This window comes from Argiope bruennichi, chromosome X2, assembly GCF_947563725.1.
Source record: "Argiope bruennichi chromosome X2, qqArgBrue1.1, whole genome shotgun sequence".
In the NCBI taxonomy this organism is placed as follows: Eukaryota; Metazoa; Arthropoda; class Arachnida; order Araneae; family Araneidae; genus Argiope; species Argiope bruennichi.
Genome location: NC_079163.1, coordinates 64333958 through 64354077, shown reverse-complemented (window position 1 = coordinate 64354077; position 20120 = coordinate 64333958). Strand labels below are relative to the sequence as shown.

Genomic DNA, 20120 nt, shown 5'->3' with positions numbered 1-20120 from the left:
ATTGTTTTTTAAAACAAAGGCATGGGATAGTATTTGTTCAACCAACACAGAGCTATTCACTTCATTTTTTGCAAAAGGACATATATGACATGATTCAATAAATCGTATATAAAAAAAACTGAAGTTATATCAATAACGATTTTATTAGTAAAACGCAATATCTTTTTGAAAATAATACAAATAAAATAAAACAATTATGGATTTTGAACACAATTCAAATATTTTACTTTATCAATAACAAAAAATAAAATAATCCAAATTAGATTAAATGCAAAAAAGCAGCTGAAAATTATTTTAAATAGTCTACATAAAGTACATTTCTCATGTACCTTAAATAAAATAGCAACACAGAAAACAAATAATAAATTAAATACTCTTAAGCTGAAGTACAACGCAATAAACAAAATTAATAGAAAACTCTCGTTCATACAACAATATACCATTATTTGATTTTACATTTCTCATGTACCTTAAATGAAAGAGCAACACAGAAAACAAATAATATATTAAAAACTCTTATGCTGAAGTACAACAGAATAAATAAAATTAATAGAAAATGCTCATTTAGAAGCAACAGCAATATATCATTATTAGATTTTAAAATGAAAAAAGTACTAGAAATATTTATGTGAACACTTCTTGTGTATTAAAATTAGAAAATAATTTAACAAATCATAATGCATATATTTAGAATGAAATAACTAAAACAAAGTTAACATACAAAAAAATAATACGAAGTAATAATGACTAGGTAATAACTGTTTACATTCAGATGTAATGACTTTTTATACAATAACATTTACTATTTGGAATTTTAGCTTATGAAACACACAATTACAAAAGAATTATTATTAAAATTATATTATACAAAAGTAAATTTAGCAAGATAATTTACAACGATATTAACTCAAAGATATGATCTTTGCAAATAAAAATGTCAAAAGATTAAATATACTGAAGCAAAAATTAAAATATAAATATAACAGAAACGATATTTAACGCATGATGCGCTTCAGAGAATCTTTACGATGCATCATATTTGCATCTTGCAGAAATTTCAAGAACACATCTTCATCTCCACAGCTTTTTAACCACACATCCAAAACTTCAGAAGAAGTTGATGGCACCACCTAAATTAAAATGAAACACTTTAATTAAAGGAATGAATCAACAGCAAACCACTATACGAGGAAAACTAAGAGATATAATTTTTTTAATGAAAAAATTATAATAAGACTATTTGAAGTTCAAACATATCACTGAAGAATAAAAGAAGATGAACGTAAATTTAAATACAAAATTCTAAAAATGCATGTGAAGTACTAATCAGAGGCTAAATAAAAAATACTCATTTTTAAAATGCCATTAATAAAATGAATTCCCAATCTGCAAATAATAAAATGAAATGTAATGAATAATGATTAGAAATTCTTATTTAAAACAAACGTATTGAGAAAAAATAATGATGATAAACTGACTTTTTCAAACGGTTAAAATCGAGGGAACTTGAGGAAATATAAATGATGAAATAGAGGTAGAAATGAAGTGAGAAAAAAAAACTACGGTATAGCATAAGAAAAAAGTTTCAAAGTGTAACAATAAATGGCGATGTAAATGGTATAATGAAAGTGTATTCCGTTACAAGTGACACTTTGAATCTAAATACGACGAATTTGGCATGAGCTTCACATTAAACCGTTCCACGCACATGATTATTTAAATTTTTTGATGGTAAAAATGTTTTCCAAATCATTCAACAGTTGAGGCACTGTTAGTGGAAAGCTCATCCACCGCGGCAAGATCACATCACAATGGATGGGGGAAATCGGTTTTTAACTGTCCTTAGGCCAAAAACCGCATAAAAAGCAACAATGAAAACGCCTGTTAATTATCGCTAGACTTGCGCAAGACATCTTCAATATGCCGTCTACCATTTTCCTCCCCATATTGCAACCGATAAACAGCATATTCCACAACATACCGGATTATCTCAGGGATCATGTTATGAATGTGTTGCGCAACCCGTGCCTTCAATTCGACTGAATTTGCAATTGGGACACTGAACACAACATTTTTAAGATAACCCCACAACCAGAGGTCACAAGGACAGAGGTCGGGTGATCTTGAAGGCCAGGCTGTTGGAAAATAACAGCTGATAATTCTATCCTTTCCGAAATGTCTCTTAAGCATTACGGGCTTTGTAACGTGCGGAAGAGTGCAATCTTGCATAAAAATTATTTTATCTAGACATGCAAATTGTTGAAGTGTAGGAAAAACCTGCTTGCGTAAAAGATTCCTAGCCTTTTATCATTGCCGGTAAAAGTAACGGGACCGGCAGGGCCCATCTTTTCTAAAAAACATCCCTACAATAAACGAAGCTGTCAGCCCGCATCACACAGTTACCTTTGCAGAATGAAATGGTATTAGTGCATGTGCGAATGTATTTTCCTATGCTCATATCCTGCAATTATGTGCACTGACACGCCTTGAAGATAGGAATGGGCTTCGTCTGTCCAAAAAATGTTATATGGCTATTCATTGTCCACTAACATGCGAGCAAGAAATTTTGCAGCAAAAGTGTATCTTACTGGCAGGTCAGCAGGAAGCAACTCGTGAACATGAGTAATTTTGTATGGATAACAATGCAGAATACTGCTTAAAATTTTATGGTCCCTGCTCACATGCATGTCTAAAGATCGGGAAGTTATCCGAGTACTACACGTTTTTGCATCACTTCTCGTCCCTTCCTGTAATGATGCTGTGGTCACATCTTCTTCTGACGTCCAAGCTATTGATATCCTTCCTCTGCCAGATCTCACTTCAAAAGAACCCGTCTCTTCGAATTTCTTAATTTCCTTTAGACCTTTGACAAACATCGGACCACAACCCTTTTCTCATACGTTTTAATGACCGGCATTTCTTTAAAGCTGTTAGCGCACATTCGCCGTTCTTGTAAGAGCTTCATTGAGAGACTCATACTAAGCTGCTCAGATGCAATATGAAGACAACGCCATGTACTCTGCGTTTTATAACAAATGCAATGTGTTGTGCTCATAAGTGTCTTAATTTGCATAGTATGCATCTTATAGCGCCATCTACTGATACATTTTGGAACTTTTTTTCTTATGCCCTACCGTTTCCACCTTCTTTAAATATATTCAGTTCAAATTTGAGATCATTCATACCTGTGATTCTTTTTTAACAGCATTTTGAATGTCGGACTTTAATTAAATTACCCTGTTACGGAAAAAAAAGTGTTTCCAATTTAGAACCCTGTGCTACTCCTTGAATGTTTTTAATTTCTGAAAGTTGATTTTGCACCCCGATTCTGATTTTGTAAAGCTGCGATCAATTAGGTACGATTCAATGATTTTGATGAGATACTGAGGAGTTTGATTCTTGGTTAGTTAGCAAAGATGTCCATTAATTCATACCTGATCGAAAGTTTCGGATATCTACAAAGACAACTCCTATTTTTTTTGTTTGGTGAAAAAATATTTCAAGACTCCGTATACAAACAGAGAATGTCACACATGTTAAGAAGTATGCAAATTGCTTGCCCCTCAGCGTTAATTCCACCACTAAACACCAAAATATGATGTTTTTTAAGAAATCGATAACGTATACTCAGGAGAGCATGTATACGAAATTCGGATAAAATTTGCCGAGTAGTTTTCCTGACAGAGAAGTCCAAACCTTCTTTTTAATGTGAATCACTCTGTATATAGTCCAGTATTAACTGGGAAAAACTAACTATTATAAATGAAATAATTTTTATGCAGTTGAATTTTAAAAACCTTCTAATTTAACAGATGATAATTGAAAAAAATTGAAGAAAAAGAAAAATTGCAAGTAATAATGACACAGTATAATATGAGAAGACTTAAATGAACTGAAAAAATATTTCATCTATACTTGCAATCATAAATTGATTTGAATAATTTTCTTAAACAAATAACACTTTACACACCAAATAGATACATTAATCAGTGTACTAAAAATTAATTTTTTTATTATTTGTTCAAGCCGATAAGATTACTCTTTTTCCCCATTTATCATATTGATGGCATGGTAGACAGTTTCCTCAGATATACATAGGGGATACCAGAATGAATTTAATTTGCTATTGTAATTACAATTGAAAAATTAAAAAGTAGCATCGTTAATATAGTGATCTTGAAAAAAAAAATCAACGGAATACTTCAAATTATCGAGAAAAGTATCAGTTCCTAATACAATTAGTCTCAAACAGTGCGCCAATTTATCAATAATTTGTTAAAGTTTAAATGCATCATTCTTGTTCACCTTAGCATCGTTAGAAAAACTGCCTTCTTCCAACAAAACTTCCTCACAAACTCTTCGATTGAGCTTGTTCCAAGAAATGTAAGTAGCAGCAGAAATACCGGTCTCTGAGAGAATTTGACTTTGGCTGAATCGATTTATCCACATATAGGTGAAGGCTAATATCTGTTCAAAAGTCATATTGGTGAGTTCAAACCAAGAGCCTTGACGAACTGAACAGCGTCTAGAGCAATTCCTCTTACTTGCCTGAAATGAAAACATAAAATGTAATTTCATAAAAATATTTAGCAACTTTCAAGCCTACTATGCAACTAAAAATAAAAGTTTAATTCAAGTAGGAGGTATTATTCTCTGTAGAATTGCTATCTACAAATGACGATTAACAGGACAAAATCAGTCCTGATCTGTTGCAAAAATTATATTATGCAAGAAATGCAGAAAATTCTAAGTCACTAAAAGCAAAGGGGTTCTACCAAGTATTATATAATCGTTAATTTTTATTCTAATGGCCTTAAAATTTAAACAGATTGAAACAGTTCATTTTTTTTGTATAGTTGCTTTACTATTTAATTAAAATACTGCACATTTTGTTGACTTTTTTATTAGCATGTCAATTTTATTATTAGCAATAAAATACAGTTTCTATCTTCTGAATTTAAATTTACCAATGATCATTATATTTTTTCTAGCTTTTTTTATATGGACAATGTGAGAAACAATAAGAACAATTTTATTTAATTATTTATGAGATTTTAACACTATTTTAAAGCTGAAAATGACAGCAAAAATTACTAAAATAATATACCCTTCATCACCAAAACAAATTTACCATTAAATTCTCAACAAACAAGTAATTACGAGCAAAAAAACAACAATAAGTTGAAGTTACTGTTAAAAACTTTTTCATTAATAAACATTCTTCCTAAAAAGAAAGGCAGCAAGCAAAAGGTGAAAGAAGAGTCACGTAAAAGAAAGGGATATCTTTTCTTAACTGAGGTGAAACATTTTCAATTGAACTCCAGATTCATTGAGATCCGTTAAGCATTGAAAAATCAGGTACAGTAAAGTAAATAGTCATAATTAGGCCGATCTAGCGTGGTTCGACAGCATAGTAAAAAGTTTTTTTTTTCCCCCTCGTCAGAAGGAGGGGAAAAAAAAAAAAAAAAAAAAAAAAAAAAAAAAAAAAAAAAAACACCACTCAATGTTCTTATATAATGACCAACTGAAGTAAGCTGTCTTTTAGGACATTTAATGACGCTACACACCTTGATTACATACATTCCTTTTTCGAAGCAATAAACAAGTCCTAGTATACGCTGAGTAATTATTTATCGAACTACTTTTCTGAGTGCAAATTATTAACTTACAGATAAATGAATTGTTGCAATTTTGATATCCAAGTCAAAAGCATTTTGGAACTCTAGAAAGTTGAAATTCTAAAATTTTGCCCTTGCATCAAGAATGACAGAAAAACTTTTCTTCCAAAACTGAAACATTTTCAGAATTGAACAACCGAAAAGTAACAAAATTAGGTTTGTCTCAGAAAGCTATTCATGTCTAATTTTGAAAATGAAATAGTTAAAAAAAATTACGAAAATTAGTTGGGATGAGAAAAATCATTAATAAAGCTAAAATATTAGTTCATTAGAAAGAGGGGGAGGGAAAAAAAAAAGGTTTAAACAGGTAAATCATAGAGCTTGGAGTAAGTCGTAAGAAAGAAATAAAAAATTAAAGAGGTCTTTAAAGCAAACTTTTATTAATTAAATGGCAGTAAAAATTTTAATAAAAAAATTATGCTAGAACAAGGCAAATGCTTACAGTGGTTATTTCAAGGAGCAGAATTCAACAAAATTAAATACTGCCGTTACATATTTTTGAAGTCTAGAATTCTGACTTCGCCATTTAGGTTCAAACTTTCATTTAAATCATAATGTTCAAAACTTTACGGAAATTACTGTGTGAATGTATATCTTCAAAATGTAGCTATATTTTAAAAATCCTAACAACTATAAAATTTATTCGTTTGATACTTGCTTTCATCATCATTGCTTAGAATGATCTATCAACACTTATATCGGATACTATCAAGGTTATAAAATTCTAGAGCAAACTATATTATATATAAAGATTAAACCCTAATTCATTTCCAAAGTTTTATCTTAATTCAGCCAGATTAGCTTCATTTTAAACTGTTCTCTTATTTCCTAATCCCATTCCACTTTTTTTTATTTAATTAATGCGCCAGGAGCTGTTTTTGTTACAAATTGTTTACAAAAAATTTATTCTCCTTTTCTTTTTCTTTCCCCCTCACATCTTTTTTTTCCCGACGGTGTTTAAAAGTACCGCTTAAATCAGGTTGATATCTTTCTACTATGACTATTTTTTGACGGTATTCAAAGGGAAAAGAAAAAAGGAAGAGTTAACTCCGACAGTAAGGAGTAGATACCAGCTAAACGCAAAAATTAATTTTAATCTTTTATTATTATTCTTTTATAATTAATCTTTCATTATTACACCAGGCAATTTTAATTTAAAGTTTCTTCCCTCCTTCCAGAGGTTATTCTGTACCAAAGCTTCTCTAACGATGCAGAAATAAAACTGAAAAACTGATAGGAGCATTAATATGGTAAATAAAGGATTGAAGAAAAGAAAGAATATAAATGAATAAAAACGCTTAATGAAGTGTCTAGAAGAAAATAAGCACAAATAAAAACATAGGTTTAAAAAAATCAGATCATTAACTTTAAAACAATGATATTCATAAAATTTCTAAGACCTGAAAATGATTTAAAAAGATATTATTAAACGCAAATTATCTTTTAAGCCTAAAGCATAAAAAGAAATTGCTGTGAGCCTCTTGTTTATCCAATGAAAAAGATAAAGTTTGAAGAATAATTTATATCAATCGCCGATATTCGGTGTTTGCTTTACATTTTTTTTTCTTTCTCATTGGAATCTGTTACCAATATTGAATTCAATTTGTTCGATAGTGTTTATCTTTAAAAGTGCTATCATCATTCAAATCAGATATCTGTTTTCATTAACGCAAGATCATTTAAAATAGTAATGCCGCAAAATTTTTCTAAAGAACTTAAAAATTCTAAATGCAGTAACTTATAAATGAAAAATAAGTGGAAATTCTATATTTACTTTCTGTTTAATTTCCTCGAAATTGAAATCTAGCGGAAATCTATGCCAACTTGTAACGCAAACAGACATAGAGATTGTTCTCTGCTCTAAAACGCAGCAAGAACTATTTGCAGAATAATATGCGTGACTGAACTTAAATGAACTGTCGCTTTTATTTATTGAAAATGGCACTGTACAGGAATTAGATTATTGAAAATTACACAATTCTAATAGTTAAAAGCAAGAAATGGGCTATTTTAGTATTTTCGTATGTCTCGGTATCAACTTCTGTGTTACTTCAATCATATTGTTTACCACTTTCAAAGTGTTATTTTAATGCTACATATTAAGTATTGAGCCTAAAATAAATCTTTACATGTTCATTAAGATAAAAATATGTCCTAATGTGTCAGAATTAGTCAGTTTATCAAAACAAGTACAACATAATGTGTACTACTTAGAGTCTAAATTTTCCACTGATTCAAAAATAATGGGAATGATTTCATTTAAAAGAATTTAATTTACTGTTCAATATTCATTAGAGCTCTTTCTTCAAAGGGCAGTCAAATAGCGTGTAAACTGCAAAGTACGCTGGGTCCTTGTTGTGCGCTCCAAAATTCAAACGCATAAACTGTAGGAAGTTAACATGAGATTTTAATAGAGTCTGTGGATCGGCAGGTTATTTCAAACTTCTAAGAAGTCGTGTACTGAGAATTTTTACTTTCTTGCATGTGAAGGGAAAATTCTGTAATCGTCAAAAATTCCTAAATCGAGAATTTCACAATGTTGTAGACAAGTTTTTCATCGTATTTGAAAAGCTTATATCTCTGAACATGATGACTCAAAAACACTAGTTGGAAAGTGTGAAATTTTGCGTATGGTCTTTAAGACAAAACTGTAGATTTCTATCAAATTTTGAAAGAACGTCATCAATAAGAAGTCTGCTTACCTACCAATCCAAGAGCAGGTGAATACGAAAACTCAGAAAAACTTATAGGTAATATATAATGTTACTAGCAATACCCACACAGCGTTGCCCGTGGTATAACGCCCAAGAGGAAAAATTAGCTTTAAACTTAAGTCTACCTCCAAACGATATGACATGGGCATGCCACGCAACATCAAACAAACATAAAAATATATTTAGAAATAATCAAAAATAACTACAAAACCATTTTTTATTTCACACATTCAGAAATATTGGTTAAGCTTTGATATACAGTCATTTGGAGCCTCGCGAGGTTGGCAGTTTTTCGGTGACGTTTTTGCTACCGTTACGCTATTGCTGCCGTTCGAGACACATTCTGTCATTTCGCTAAAATGTGGCGATAAATTATTTTTTTTTTGGCGAAAATGATGCATATCAAAGTTGTTCCGAAATATTTAAACTGTTAAAAAGGTAAAAATATGATATGTTCATAGACAAAACAATACACTAAAAATATACAACAAAAAAGCTGTTTTGAAATTTAAAATTATACAAAAAAAAAAAAAAAGTCATTGTTCCACACTTGTTTTTCAACTCTGTATAATTTGAAATGAAAATAAAATTCAGCTTGCTTCGTAATATTTTTTTGTAAACTATATTGACAGTTTTTCCTCCTGGTGCCAAGGCAAAAAGATTGTTTAGGTGCTACTCTAGAAAGTTCCACATAAAGTTGTCCATGAGAAAAGCATTCTTCGCTTAAGTCAATTCCAGTAGTGTGAAACGTTTGTCCTTGAAATAATTAAAATCGCAATTTTAAAACTCCTTTTTTTTTACATGATTTCAAGATAATGAAACCTTCCCCAATAAATGCCCTACAAAATGGTTTAAACATACAGACGCTTTCAGGAGACTTCAATTTATACTATGTATAGAAGACGTGCTAAAAAACAATTTTTTTTTTAATTCTAAATTTCAGCGAAATTGTTCCAACTTCTAGAGTACACGCTATACAAGGAATATCGGTCGAAAGTTTTAAATTGATAGCCCCATTATTTTTCGAAAGAATATACAAAATACAGAATAGGATCGGAAAAAAAATGTCAACAATATAATTAGCCAAGATCAATCATTTGTAAAATAAAATGTTGCGGAATTTAGCTTGCAAAATCATATTTAGGAAAGGTAAAAAAAAAAAAAAAAAATCAAGCAATTCGTGTAGGTTATGGTTATGGAATAAATCAGAAATATTTATTAATTAATCATGTATTTGATACGCATTAACTCTTTCTCTTTTTAATAAATTCTAGTGAGTCTTTGAAAACGATTATTTTAGAAAAATTAGTTATTAGTTTAGTAGCCAGAGCAGAATAGATTGTTAATAAGGCAATTACTTGGAATGAAATGTTATGCTTTTCAATTATATAATTTTAAAATTTTGCAAGTGAAAGCTTTTTTAGCTTATCTAAAATTTCCAAATTTCGAAATATTTGCCATTTGCGATAATTTATAAATATATCTTTTAAATTTTCGGTATACTTTATTTTTAATCCTTTTGAACTGACAGGTGTAGAGCATTGGATAACCCTGTAAGCAGATTAATCAAATTTTAAAGCAATAATTTCAGTATTTATACATTATTGCAATCATAGATCTTTATAAAAATATGCAGTCCCCCCCCCCTTCTTTCTTTCTAAATTTTGATTCATGATTTAACCTTTTATCAGTCTTTAAAAGCGGTCGATATAAAAGTAAAGAATAGATTTCTTTTCTACTTGTAACGGGAGAATTCATGATGTAATGAAAAGTGGCAAAACTTGGACCGGTGTATTTATATTACCAGAAATGCTTGGTAATTATGAGATGAAGGAAAATGACAAAACATTTCGAAGATGGTAATACTTAGACGAAAAGAAAAACTGCCATAACAAAATTAAGTGTTAGATATGCTACGCCCAGAACTTTCGTGGCGTTTTAAAGAGTATAGTAAAGTTTATTCAATATTTTGATATTTAGTTAATTTTCCAAAAAGAAAAAAAAAATCGAAAATAAGGAAGCTAAAGAAAAATTTAAAGAACATTGTTCATACAATATCAAATCTGAATTTCGTAATAAAATGGTACATTTTAAATTCATGTCACAAGTTCTCGAAATAAATGGAGAAAAAATAGTATTTGTAAAGAATTCTTATGAACTGATGCATAATATGGCACAATTAATTTTCCTGAATAAAATGACTGTGTTGAAAATTTACAAATGCCCGATGGTCACAAATGCAAGTGGCGAATGAAGTTTCGCGAAACTAAAGCTGCTGAAAAATTGTTGCAGTTTGTCAATAATTCAAGAATGCCTGAGCTCTCTGGCTATTATAGCCAATGAATGTATTTAAAAAAAATTGATTGTTAAGATAGTTTAACCGAATATATACAAAATAAATTGAGGAAAGTTGTAACATAAGATTGTACATAATATAATAATAAAAGATATAAATATAAAATATTATTTGTTTTATAATTCTATCACATAACATTTTTTAATTACAAAAATATCCAAACGTATAATTAAAGAATATTTAAATGGTGTTACAAAATTTTGGCATCTTTTTATTATTTTGTTGAAAATAAAATATTTATTATTTCGGTTTATTCTAATTTACCTTTTTTACTTAAAAATTATTAATAAACAATTTTTAAATAATAAATTCAGTCTTAAATAATTTTAAATTATTATTTTTGATAATAATGAATTTAATAACATAATTTTAAACTTAAGTATTAAATATAGCAAAATAATAAATACTAATTATTTTAATATGTATTTTCACAAAAAAATTAACATACAAATATGCAGTAGAATGAAAAATACTATTTAGTCTATGGGACAGAGAACATTGCCACTTTTTATTTCAGTTCGAAAGGAATATAAATAGGAATTTTTCCCTCGACAGTTCACGGTTTATAACAAAACTCGGTATAGTTCATGAAAAAAATTGGGGATCTATAAACTCCAACCATTTTTTTCAACGATTAAATTGCTTTTTTTAACCTAAATAAATAAAATCTAAAATAATATATTTGACAAGAATACTTTTTCATTTCCAAAATTTGAATGCTTGGACACCGAAATATCCATCCCAGTTAGAAAATACACAAAAACAGAAATAAATCATTCACATGCTATCATTTTATATTATCAAAAAAATTAGAATAAAAAATGAAGACAAAGGGTCGCAACTTTATTAATTTGATATATATCACAAATAAAATAAACATAAAGATGAATTTAAAAGTGCAAATAAGTTTAATTCATGTTACTTTCTAATCCTCAATGCAATTTATCTATAAACGGGCCTCAGAATAAGTTAGTGCCTGTGGCCTCATTTTGTACAAATCTGCCACTGCATACATTGATACTGAAATAGGAGATATTTAAGGATGTTTGATTTTGCAAAATTATATACAAGTTATCATACATTTTTAAAAAAATTTCCAAGAAATAAAGTTGCCTGGTTAAATGGCAAAATAGACTGAACAAATCGTGAGCATTATATCAGAATTTTTATTGTGAGCTAAACTGCAAAATTTTCAAAAGAATAATGTATTTTTAAGGGATTTCATTAAAAATAATCTTTCAACTAAATATATATAATCATTTAATGACTTTGTAGTGACAAATTTGGGCATTTTGCAGGCCTAAGTGCAGATGTATTGTTCAGGTGTATTTTATAAGGCCCTTTACATAAACTGATTAAATTAGTTCCACATTTCAATAAAATTTTAATCATGCTACTTTTTATTATAACAATTTAATGAAGATACTTGTTTTTTACTTATTATGAATGCACAGCATCTGCATTTATTTACACAATTTTTTTAAGCAATTTTTTGGTATTTATAAATACAGCAATTCTAAGAGGGTGTAATGAAACAGTAATTTGACTATTATAAAGTTCTAAAATTATCCTAAAAATTTATCATTCATAGACTTTGCATTTGCAACTAGACCAATAATATCTTTTAAATTAACCTGCCTACAGATCCCATCAGCCAAATCAGAAATCCATCACAGGCTGTCTGTATTATTAGATAGTTTTCCGGTTCAAATATTTTGTACCTCAGTTTTAAAGAATAAAAACTTTTTTAACAAATGAATTTTGATAACTCGCTTAGCTTTTAAATACATTACTATTCGATGGTATTAAAAACAGAGTCATATTAAAATAATCTTCATAATTCATTACTTATGATTTTTTTTTTTCAAATCCAGAAATCTTTGGAACAGAATAGTTTAATCAAAATGCTCCAATGGTATAATTTTAATTTTGTTCACCTCAATCAATTTTAGATTCAAATTACAGATTTGCCTGAAAACAAGATATTAGCATACAGCAATAAAAGTGGAAATGTTAGGGAATCCAAGGCATTTTCACATTAATTGGAGAGACTGGTGGGAAATCCAAGATATTTTCACATCAGCATCATTGATATATGAAAGCTAAAATTTGACTTCTTAAAATGCATTTCAAGTCATAGAACAAAATGATAGAAAATCAATAAAATGATCCTAGAAAAGTATTTGTATCAAGTTACGAGAAAAGTTATTTTTAATTCACTCTAAACAATTAAATGACTTTTTTGAAATTTTTATAAGCTTTTCAGAATATGCAAGAAAATATTACTAAAAAAAGAGAAAAGATTACTACAAGATGTTCAATTATCTGAGAAGCCTAAACAGAAATTACTAAAGCAAAAAGAAGCTTGGATTGGGAAAAAACACCAGAAACTCTCCCCCATTACACATCAAACAGTTACAGCTTGTCCATTAGGGCTGCAGCACAACCTTCAATCGTCTTTTAAAGTAGCATTTTCATTTTCTAAATCCACTTTGCTAACTTTTCCACTCAGAGTATACTCTATCACTAAGAATTTGACAATCAATAAAAAAAAATAGAAAAAAAGAAAAGACAGAAAAAAATCCACAAGTACGAGAAATGCAGATTATGGCTAGTCATCTGTAGGTCCATTGTGCTCACAACTGAATGACCGATTTAAAGACAATAACCAAATTCTTTTGAATTTAGAAATATCAGAGCTGCAATTCCATTAGGCACAGCTTGAAATATGGGCAACTGATTCCCCCCCCCCTCCATGCAAAGTTCACCTTTGTTTCAATAGTGCTTTTTCTTTCTTCTTTACTCTGCTTTCTCTCGTTTATAGTTTATGAATCTTGTGTCCTTTCTTGTTGCCTCGATAGAAGCATATTTGGTTAATTGAATTTTTATTTTCTTTTATTAGATATCATCTTTTGAAAAATAGTTCATTTTCTACAATGTTATTCAAATGAATTTTTTTTTATGAAGAAAGCTATGAATTATTGCTATAAATTATTTCATATAAAAAGTAAGATGCTACAGATCTATAAAAATTGTATTTCTATTTTTCTCAGAGCAAATTATTGAATATGAAAAATTCATATCACATTAAGCCAAATCTAAATGTAGTTCAAAAGTCTTCAAGCAGGAAAACCCAAAATCAAAGAAAACTTAACAGACAAATTTATTCAAAACATGGTTGGTTATATTGTTATAATAAACAAATTTGTTATTTTGTTTCCATGTTTATTTTATGGCAGAACTGGTGCATAGACTATTAATGCATCATCTTGGGAAAAAAAAGCACAAAAATTCTGAAAAATGTAATAGATATAACAGAAGAAATGTAGTAGATATAACAATACTTGGTAATAAAATATAGTAGATATAACAATACTTGGTAATAAAATGCAATAGATATAACAATGCTTGGTATTAACACATTTCATATCTGATTTTGAAATTTTAAAATTTAGGTTACTTATGGGAAAAGTAGCATTTTTTTAGAGATATAATTTCTTCACACATATTTGTACAGAACTTGTAATTGCTAAGCGGAGATCTCAAGGCAATGTTTGACATCAGGATTTTAAGAAACACATGTCAATTGTAACCTTAGAGGGCACGCTTGGCAAGGGTTTATAGTTATACTGCTTTCAAAAATATGTGAGATTTTTAAAAATTCACAAAAACAAACTAAGTGAAATTTGTAAAGATTCCTTAATTGCCATTGATCAATTTAAATGCAAAAAATAAAAATAATAATAATAAAAAAAAAATGGTAAGCAAGAAGTGATATTTGACAGGTATACTGTTCAAAATTTAAGCATCATACTGTAACAGTTTTAAACCTAAACACAGATTTAAATTAGCATAAGGTAAAATTATTTTAAAAAATGAATTTACTCATAACCTATGAATCATTTAAAATCACACAAAGTTTTAAAAACTGTATTATAAGACATTATGCATTATAGAAAACAAATTAAATGTCTAGTGTATTTTTTTTATATAAATGATTTGAATAGATATAGAAAGTCAAAACCCTGATATTTTACCAGAAGGAAACTAAGAAATATTTTTAATACTACTTATTAAGTAGTATTATTCAATTATTAAGTAAACTTGCAATGTTAGACCTAATTAAACATTTAAAATTAACTTTAAAAAAAAATTTTTGTAAAAGAGAAAATAAAAAGAAATTAAAGAATGAGAATTTTCAACTTCATGGAAAAGGATCTTCTAACTAAGAGAAATTTAAATTTCCTTATTCATCTAGACAGCTTATGTTTTTATTTCAAAATGCTATGTCTTTCAATCTCAAATAAAAACATAAATCTGTATGTATATAAATCAATATAACATTGTAAAAATTTTCCTAACTTTTTTCTAGTTAGGTAGTAAACTTAAAAAATGAATCAATAATTGAAATACTTATAAATTATTATTTATAAACTGGAAACAAGACAAAAAGACAAGCCATATTTTCAAGGAAATAGCATTTGTGTAATGATATTCACAATAAATGAAGCTTGGATGAATTTTTTAAATAAAGGGCATGGAAGAAACAAATGTTGTTTCCATTTGACACATATAAAAGATTTTCTACCTCTGGTAATTGAAATTTGCTATTTGTGAATAATACATCAGCTGTTTGACAAATACTTTTATACTATTTTTTGATGAAAAGGAAAACTAATATCATAAATATTACTAATAGTTATGCAGAAAAACATTTGAAAAAAGAACTTTTTTTTAAAAAATGTAGTTTTCCTTTTATTCTTTTCCTCCCTGCCTTTTAATCTAAAGAGATTTGAAAAATATCATTCATGTTAACAGTCAATCAAACAACATTTTGTATGAAACAAAATACTACAATTTTCTCTACAATTTTTCTTTGGAAGATGTATATGACATTTCATCAGTTGAGGGATAAAAACACCTAGTTTCAGAAGTATCATTTGAAAAGAAAATTTCTGGTTTATGATGCATAAAAATAATTTTATATACCTGTCCATTGCTGATGAGTTTTCTTAGTTACATCTATAGTGAAAACCTTAAAAAACATTCTTTGAATATGTTACATAATTCATTTTGTTATATTTTTTCAATTTTCATTAAAATTTAAAAAAAGTTTAAAAATATACAAACTTGCTTAAACACAAGAAAAAACATTTACCATCATATTTGAGCATACCCAAACAGCTCCATCCGAAAGTCGAGGAACAGACTTGATTACCATCTCACAATTACATGACGGGCACATAACAGAACTGGGAATCAATTCCATCTGCCTGAGCCAATATAAACAGCTATCTTTTGTCCGGCAAATGACTCTGCATAAATATGCATAGTTAATATATTTTCCATCCAAAATCTTACTTTTAAAATCCCATACATTTTGTTTGAAATCAATAATGCCTTTGTCACCTAAAAACATAAAAGCTACAAAAACTAACTTGTTACTAATATAAAGTTTACATGAAAAATATGAATACTTAAAATTAATTTACAAATAATTGTACAAATTATTAATTTACAAATCGTGTAATAATTATATAAATATGTATATATTAATATATTTTCTAACCAAATTATTATAATAATAATAATCAGAATATAGAAATAAAAATGTTTGTAAAGTATTTTGATTTTCAATGTAAATTTATTTATAAATTTAATCCTTTATATATTTTAATTTAACAATCTATAAACTATGCCTTATGCATTGACTCGAATGCTAATCTTAATTAGCATCCATTATTCGTATTTAAAAAGTATTTATTGTCATTGTTTTAATAACACTACTGCTTAAATACTTACAAATAAACTTCTATTGTAACAAAAAAAATGTAATTATTATAACTCAAAAAAACTTTCACATCAGAATAATTTACAAGCTTCATTCATGAAAACAAGCATCATTACAAACAACATTCATTACAAGCTTCATTCATCATCTTTCCTTCAAATCTAATGCAAGCACATAACAAAAAGAAATTTCAAACTTCAATTTGAGTACATATAATACATATGCATTATATATATTTATGTAAATAATCTGTTCTAGACTAAAACAGGAATTACTTACATAAGTTATCTGAAGTTATTGATATAGGTGGGTAAACTGCAGCATGACACGATTCTGTTGTATTTGATGCAGAAAATGGAACATTCTGAAAATTGTTTCCAGAATTAATAGCTTTTTCACAGGAAACTTCATATTCTATTCCAGAAAACTGAAGGTAAACATTCTGGTTTTTTTTCCATAAACTGACAAGCTGGTTCAGATTTTCCATACAAGATTCAAACACTGATTCAGGAGATTTAAGAAATAAAGATAATGCTGATCCTAATAAGTGTGAAGATCTTTTATTTTTTGACACAGCTAGATCTTGTTTGTTACTTTCTGGATATTGATTTAAAATATCTTTAAAAGTTAATAAAGTACTCTGGTAATATTTCATACTCCATGTATAATCTATAGACATTTCATCAAAGGCACTGATGGAAAGAGTTTTTCTGACAGCAAAAATATGACGGCAAGGTAGAAATGTATACAAAAAGAAGTGACATGAGCACATAGAAGCAGAAGCATTAACTGGAGAACCAAAATTATCAAAAAAGTAATTGTCTGACATAACACTGCAGTCCATATGTATTTCTGACGACAGATCAAACTGATCAATGACAAATTTTGCAGCATATGGTGTAAGTACTTTAGAGATTTGATACTCAGCAGAAAAGCGTGAAAACAATAATGGATTAGTATACAAAACTAAATTAACTCTTTCTTTCCTTTTTAAGTTTAAAATTAGAAATATTTTCTTAATACATTTAAATATAAAATTTTCAACAGTAAAAGCCAATTTTACAGAACTTTCAAGATAATCTAGATAAGAGTTCAAAGAGCTAAATAAATTCTCATGGCAGTAATCAAGCCTAATTCTCCACTGACTTTGTAAAGGCAGCCAAAATTCAAGAAAATAAGATACAATAGAATCGGGCAACAATAAAAATTGTTGATAGTATAATTCATAGTCTGCTTGACGGTGAACGATAAGCATATTTTTAAATAATTCTAAAGATATCTGAACCTGCTCATCTGTTATATTATTCAATTCTTTGATAATTTCAAGACCTTTTTCAAATGATTTTAATGCATGATATAAAGTTATTATAACATAAGGCCCAGGAAATGTATTGTGTATCACATCTCTTTGCTTTATTTCAGAATCTAGAATAATAATTTTTACACGGCGCCAATTAGGATTGTTCTTTTTGAATGTATTTAATAACCATGTAAGGGATTCGGCATCCTCTACAACTGTGAAGCCCAGCGACACTACATAATTTTTTCCGTTTGAATCTTCTGCCAAAAATAAGTACATAAAAATATCGGTCTCAAAATATTTATAAGAAACATCTATGCAAAGACGATCCGGATAAAAATTAAAAACGTCTTTCATAAATGTATCTTGAAAATAGATGCACTTCAGAAAGCCATTAACATCTAATAAATAATCAGATAATACATTAAACTTCATTTCTAAAAAGGAAACAAGGTACTTGAAATCGGGCACATTTTCATCTTCACTTCTAGAAATACAACTTTGAGGGGTAATCTTTCCTCTTGAAAACATATTTACATACAAAAAGAATTCCAAAATACACGTTATCATACATAGAACACTCCGTTCTCTAGTTTTTTTTCTGTTCGCTTAACACAAACAAGAATTCTGAATACGAATTCCAAATCGTCGATTATGTTTTAACGAGTCCGATAAAAAATTATCAAACTTGAAAAATAATTTTCAAATTTAATACTCATCCAGCTTTTAAATTCTCGCGGTAAAAAGATCTCTTCCTCAGAAAAAAGTAATAAAATCAAAAGAACATGCCGCCTCTATCTACCCAGATAGAGATTTAGTTTATTCAGCCGTGGAAGATTTTGCAAGCGATTGAAAAAAGGATTATGCAGTGAAAGTTTATTTACTTAATAAACAAAGTTGTAACTTTTGCTACAAATAATGTTTGGCATCATAACTATTGTTACAAAATGAAGTTGTAACAGAAACACACTCACAAAATTGGAGGGGAAAAAAACTAGAAACGTTTACAGGGTAGAAAAAAAAATGTTTCAAGGGCTCGCCATTCTTATGTTAAATTAAAAGACTATGCAAATAAGCTGTAAGATAATTGGGGTTCAAATCTGGAATTTTTTTCAATGGCTCAATCTGTGATCCATGGATTCAGTTCTTGAGCAATAATAAGAGATTGCCATCTAGATTTTCCAACATTAACACAAAATTCATAATTAGAAGTGTGATGATATTGTGTCATTTTTCTGTATTCAGGAATCTAGATCATCGTGCCAAAGAGTCAAATGACGAATTTTATGAAGTTTAAAATTGACAGATGGATGGATATTGATAACAGATTTAAAGGATTCTAAGACACTTTTGTGATCAGTAAGGATAACATAATTATTATTAACGTTAATATGTAATTTAATGGCCATGATACGGCCAAACATTCTGCAATGAATGTACTATTTACATAAGGAATAATTCAAGTTGATTATTTTTCGTATTAAAACTATAAATGGCCACAGATGAAAATCTTTCTGATTTAGATGCATCGGTTGCTAAGATGATTTTGTTACTTCCGATCTAATTTAAATGCTCGTTGTTTTCGGTTGCTAGAAATCCATGGCTCTTTTTAGTTATTTTTCAACTTACGCCAAATCAATTTATTGAAGACATTTAGCCTTAACATTAACATCGTACATAAAATAAAAATCGACTAGTTCGTTGTTGGTACATTAGCTTGCGAAAAATCGACTTTATGCTAATTTTTAGGCCCAATGAACACTGTGTATTCCTCCCCCCCCCTTCAATGCGCGGGATAAAAATATCAACTAATTAAACATAAAATCTCCCCCCTTTTTTTTTCTCTTCCTTTTTTTAATTGTAATCATTTTAATTGTATTTTTAACTAGATTTTTTTACTCTTCCTCATTTCTATAACATTTTGTCTTGTATTTCATGTGGTATTAATAAAAACACACACATTTTCTTAATATTGTACACAAAAATATATGTATACTTTTTTTATTCCCCATATTTTAAGAATAAGGTAATGAATGTTATCGTGTAAATATTTTTCATCTCAGATATATTCTTTTATATATGCAGTTCCGTTGATTGATATTAAAAATTAATTTGTTTTTTCTATACAGCAAACAGGAAGCACTAGACAGATGGGTTAGAAGTAAGCATAACTTATTTAACTTCCATTTTTTATGGGAATTTAAAAATAGAATGTAATTATTTTATGTACTGATTATTTAAAATCTGATTTTCAAACATTGGAGACGTTGTGTTTTTATGC

The 20120-nt window shown here is 28.5% G+C and overlaps 1 protein-coding gene across 1 annotated transcript; it reads right to left on the bottom strand.

Annotated features, from left to right (window-relative positions):
* Positions 1 to 494: 494 nt before the first annotated feature.
* Positions 495 to 18967, bottom strand: LOC129959932 (uncharacterized). The gene is made up of 4 exons (XM_056072838.1): positions 16819 to 18967; positions 15907 to 16157; positions 4306 to 4548; positions 495 to 1130 (listed from the first exon to the last, which is right to left on the bottom strand). The coding sequence occupies exons 1-4, from the start codon at positions 18407 to 18409 to the stop codon at positions 996 to 998; spliced, it is 2220 nt and encodes a 739-aa protein (XP_055928813.1). The 5' UTR covers positions 18410 to 18967; the 3' UTR covers positions 495 to 995.
* Between the last annotated feature and the right edge of the window lie 1153 nt (positions 18968 to 20120).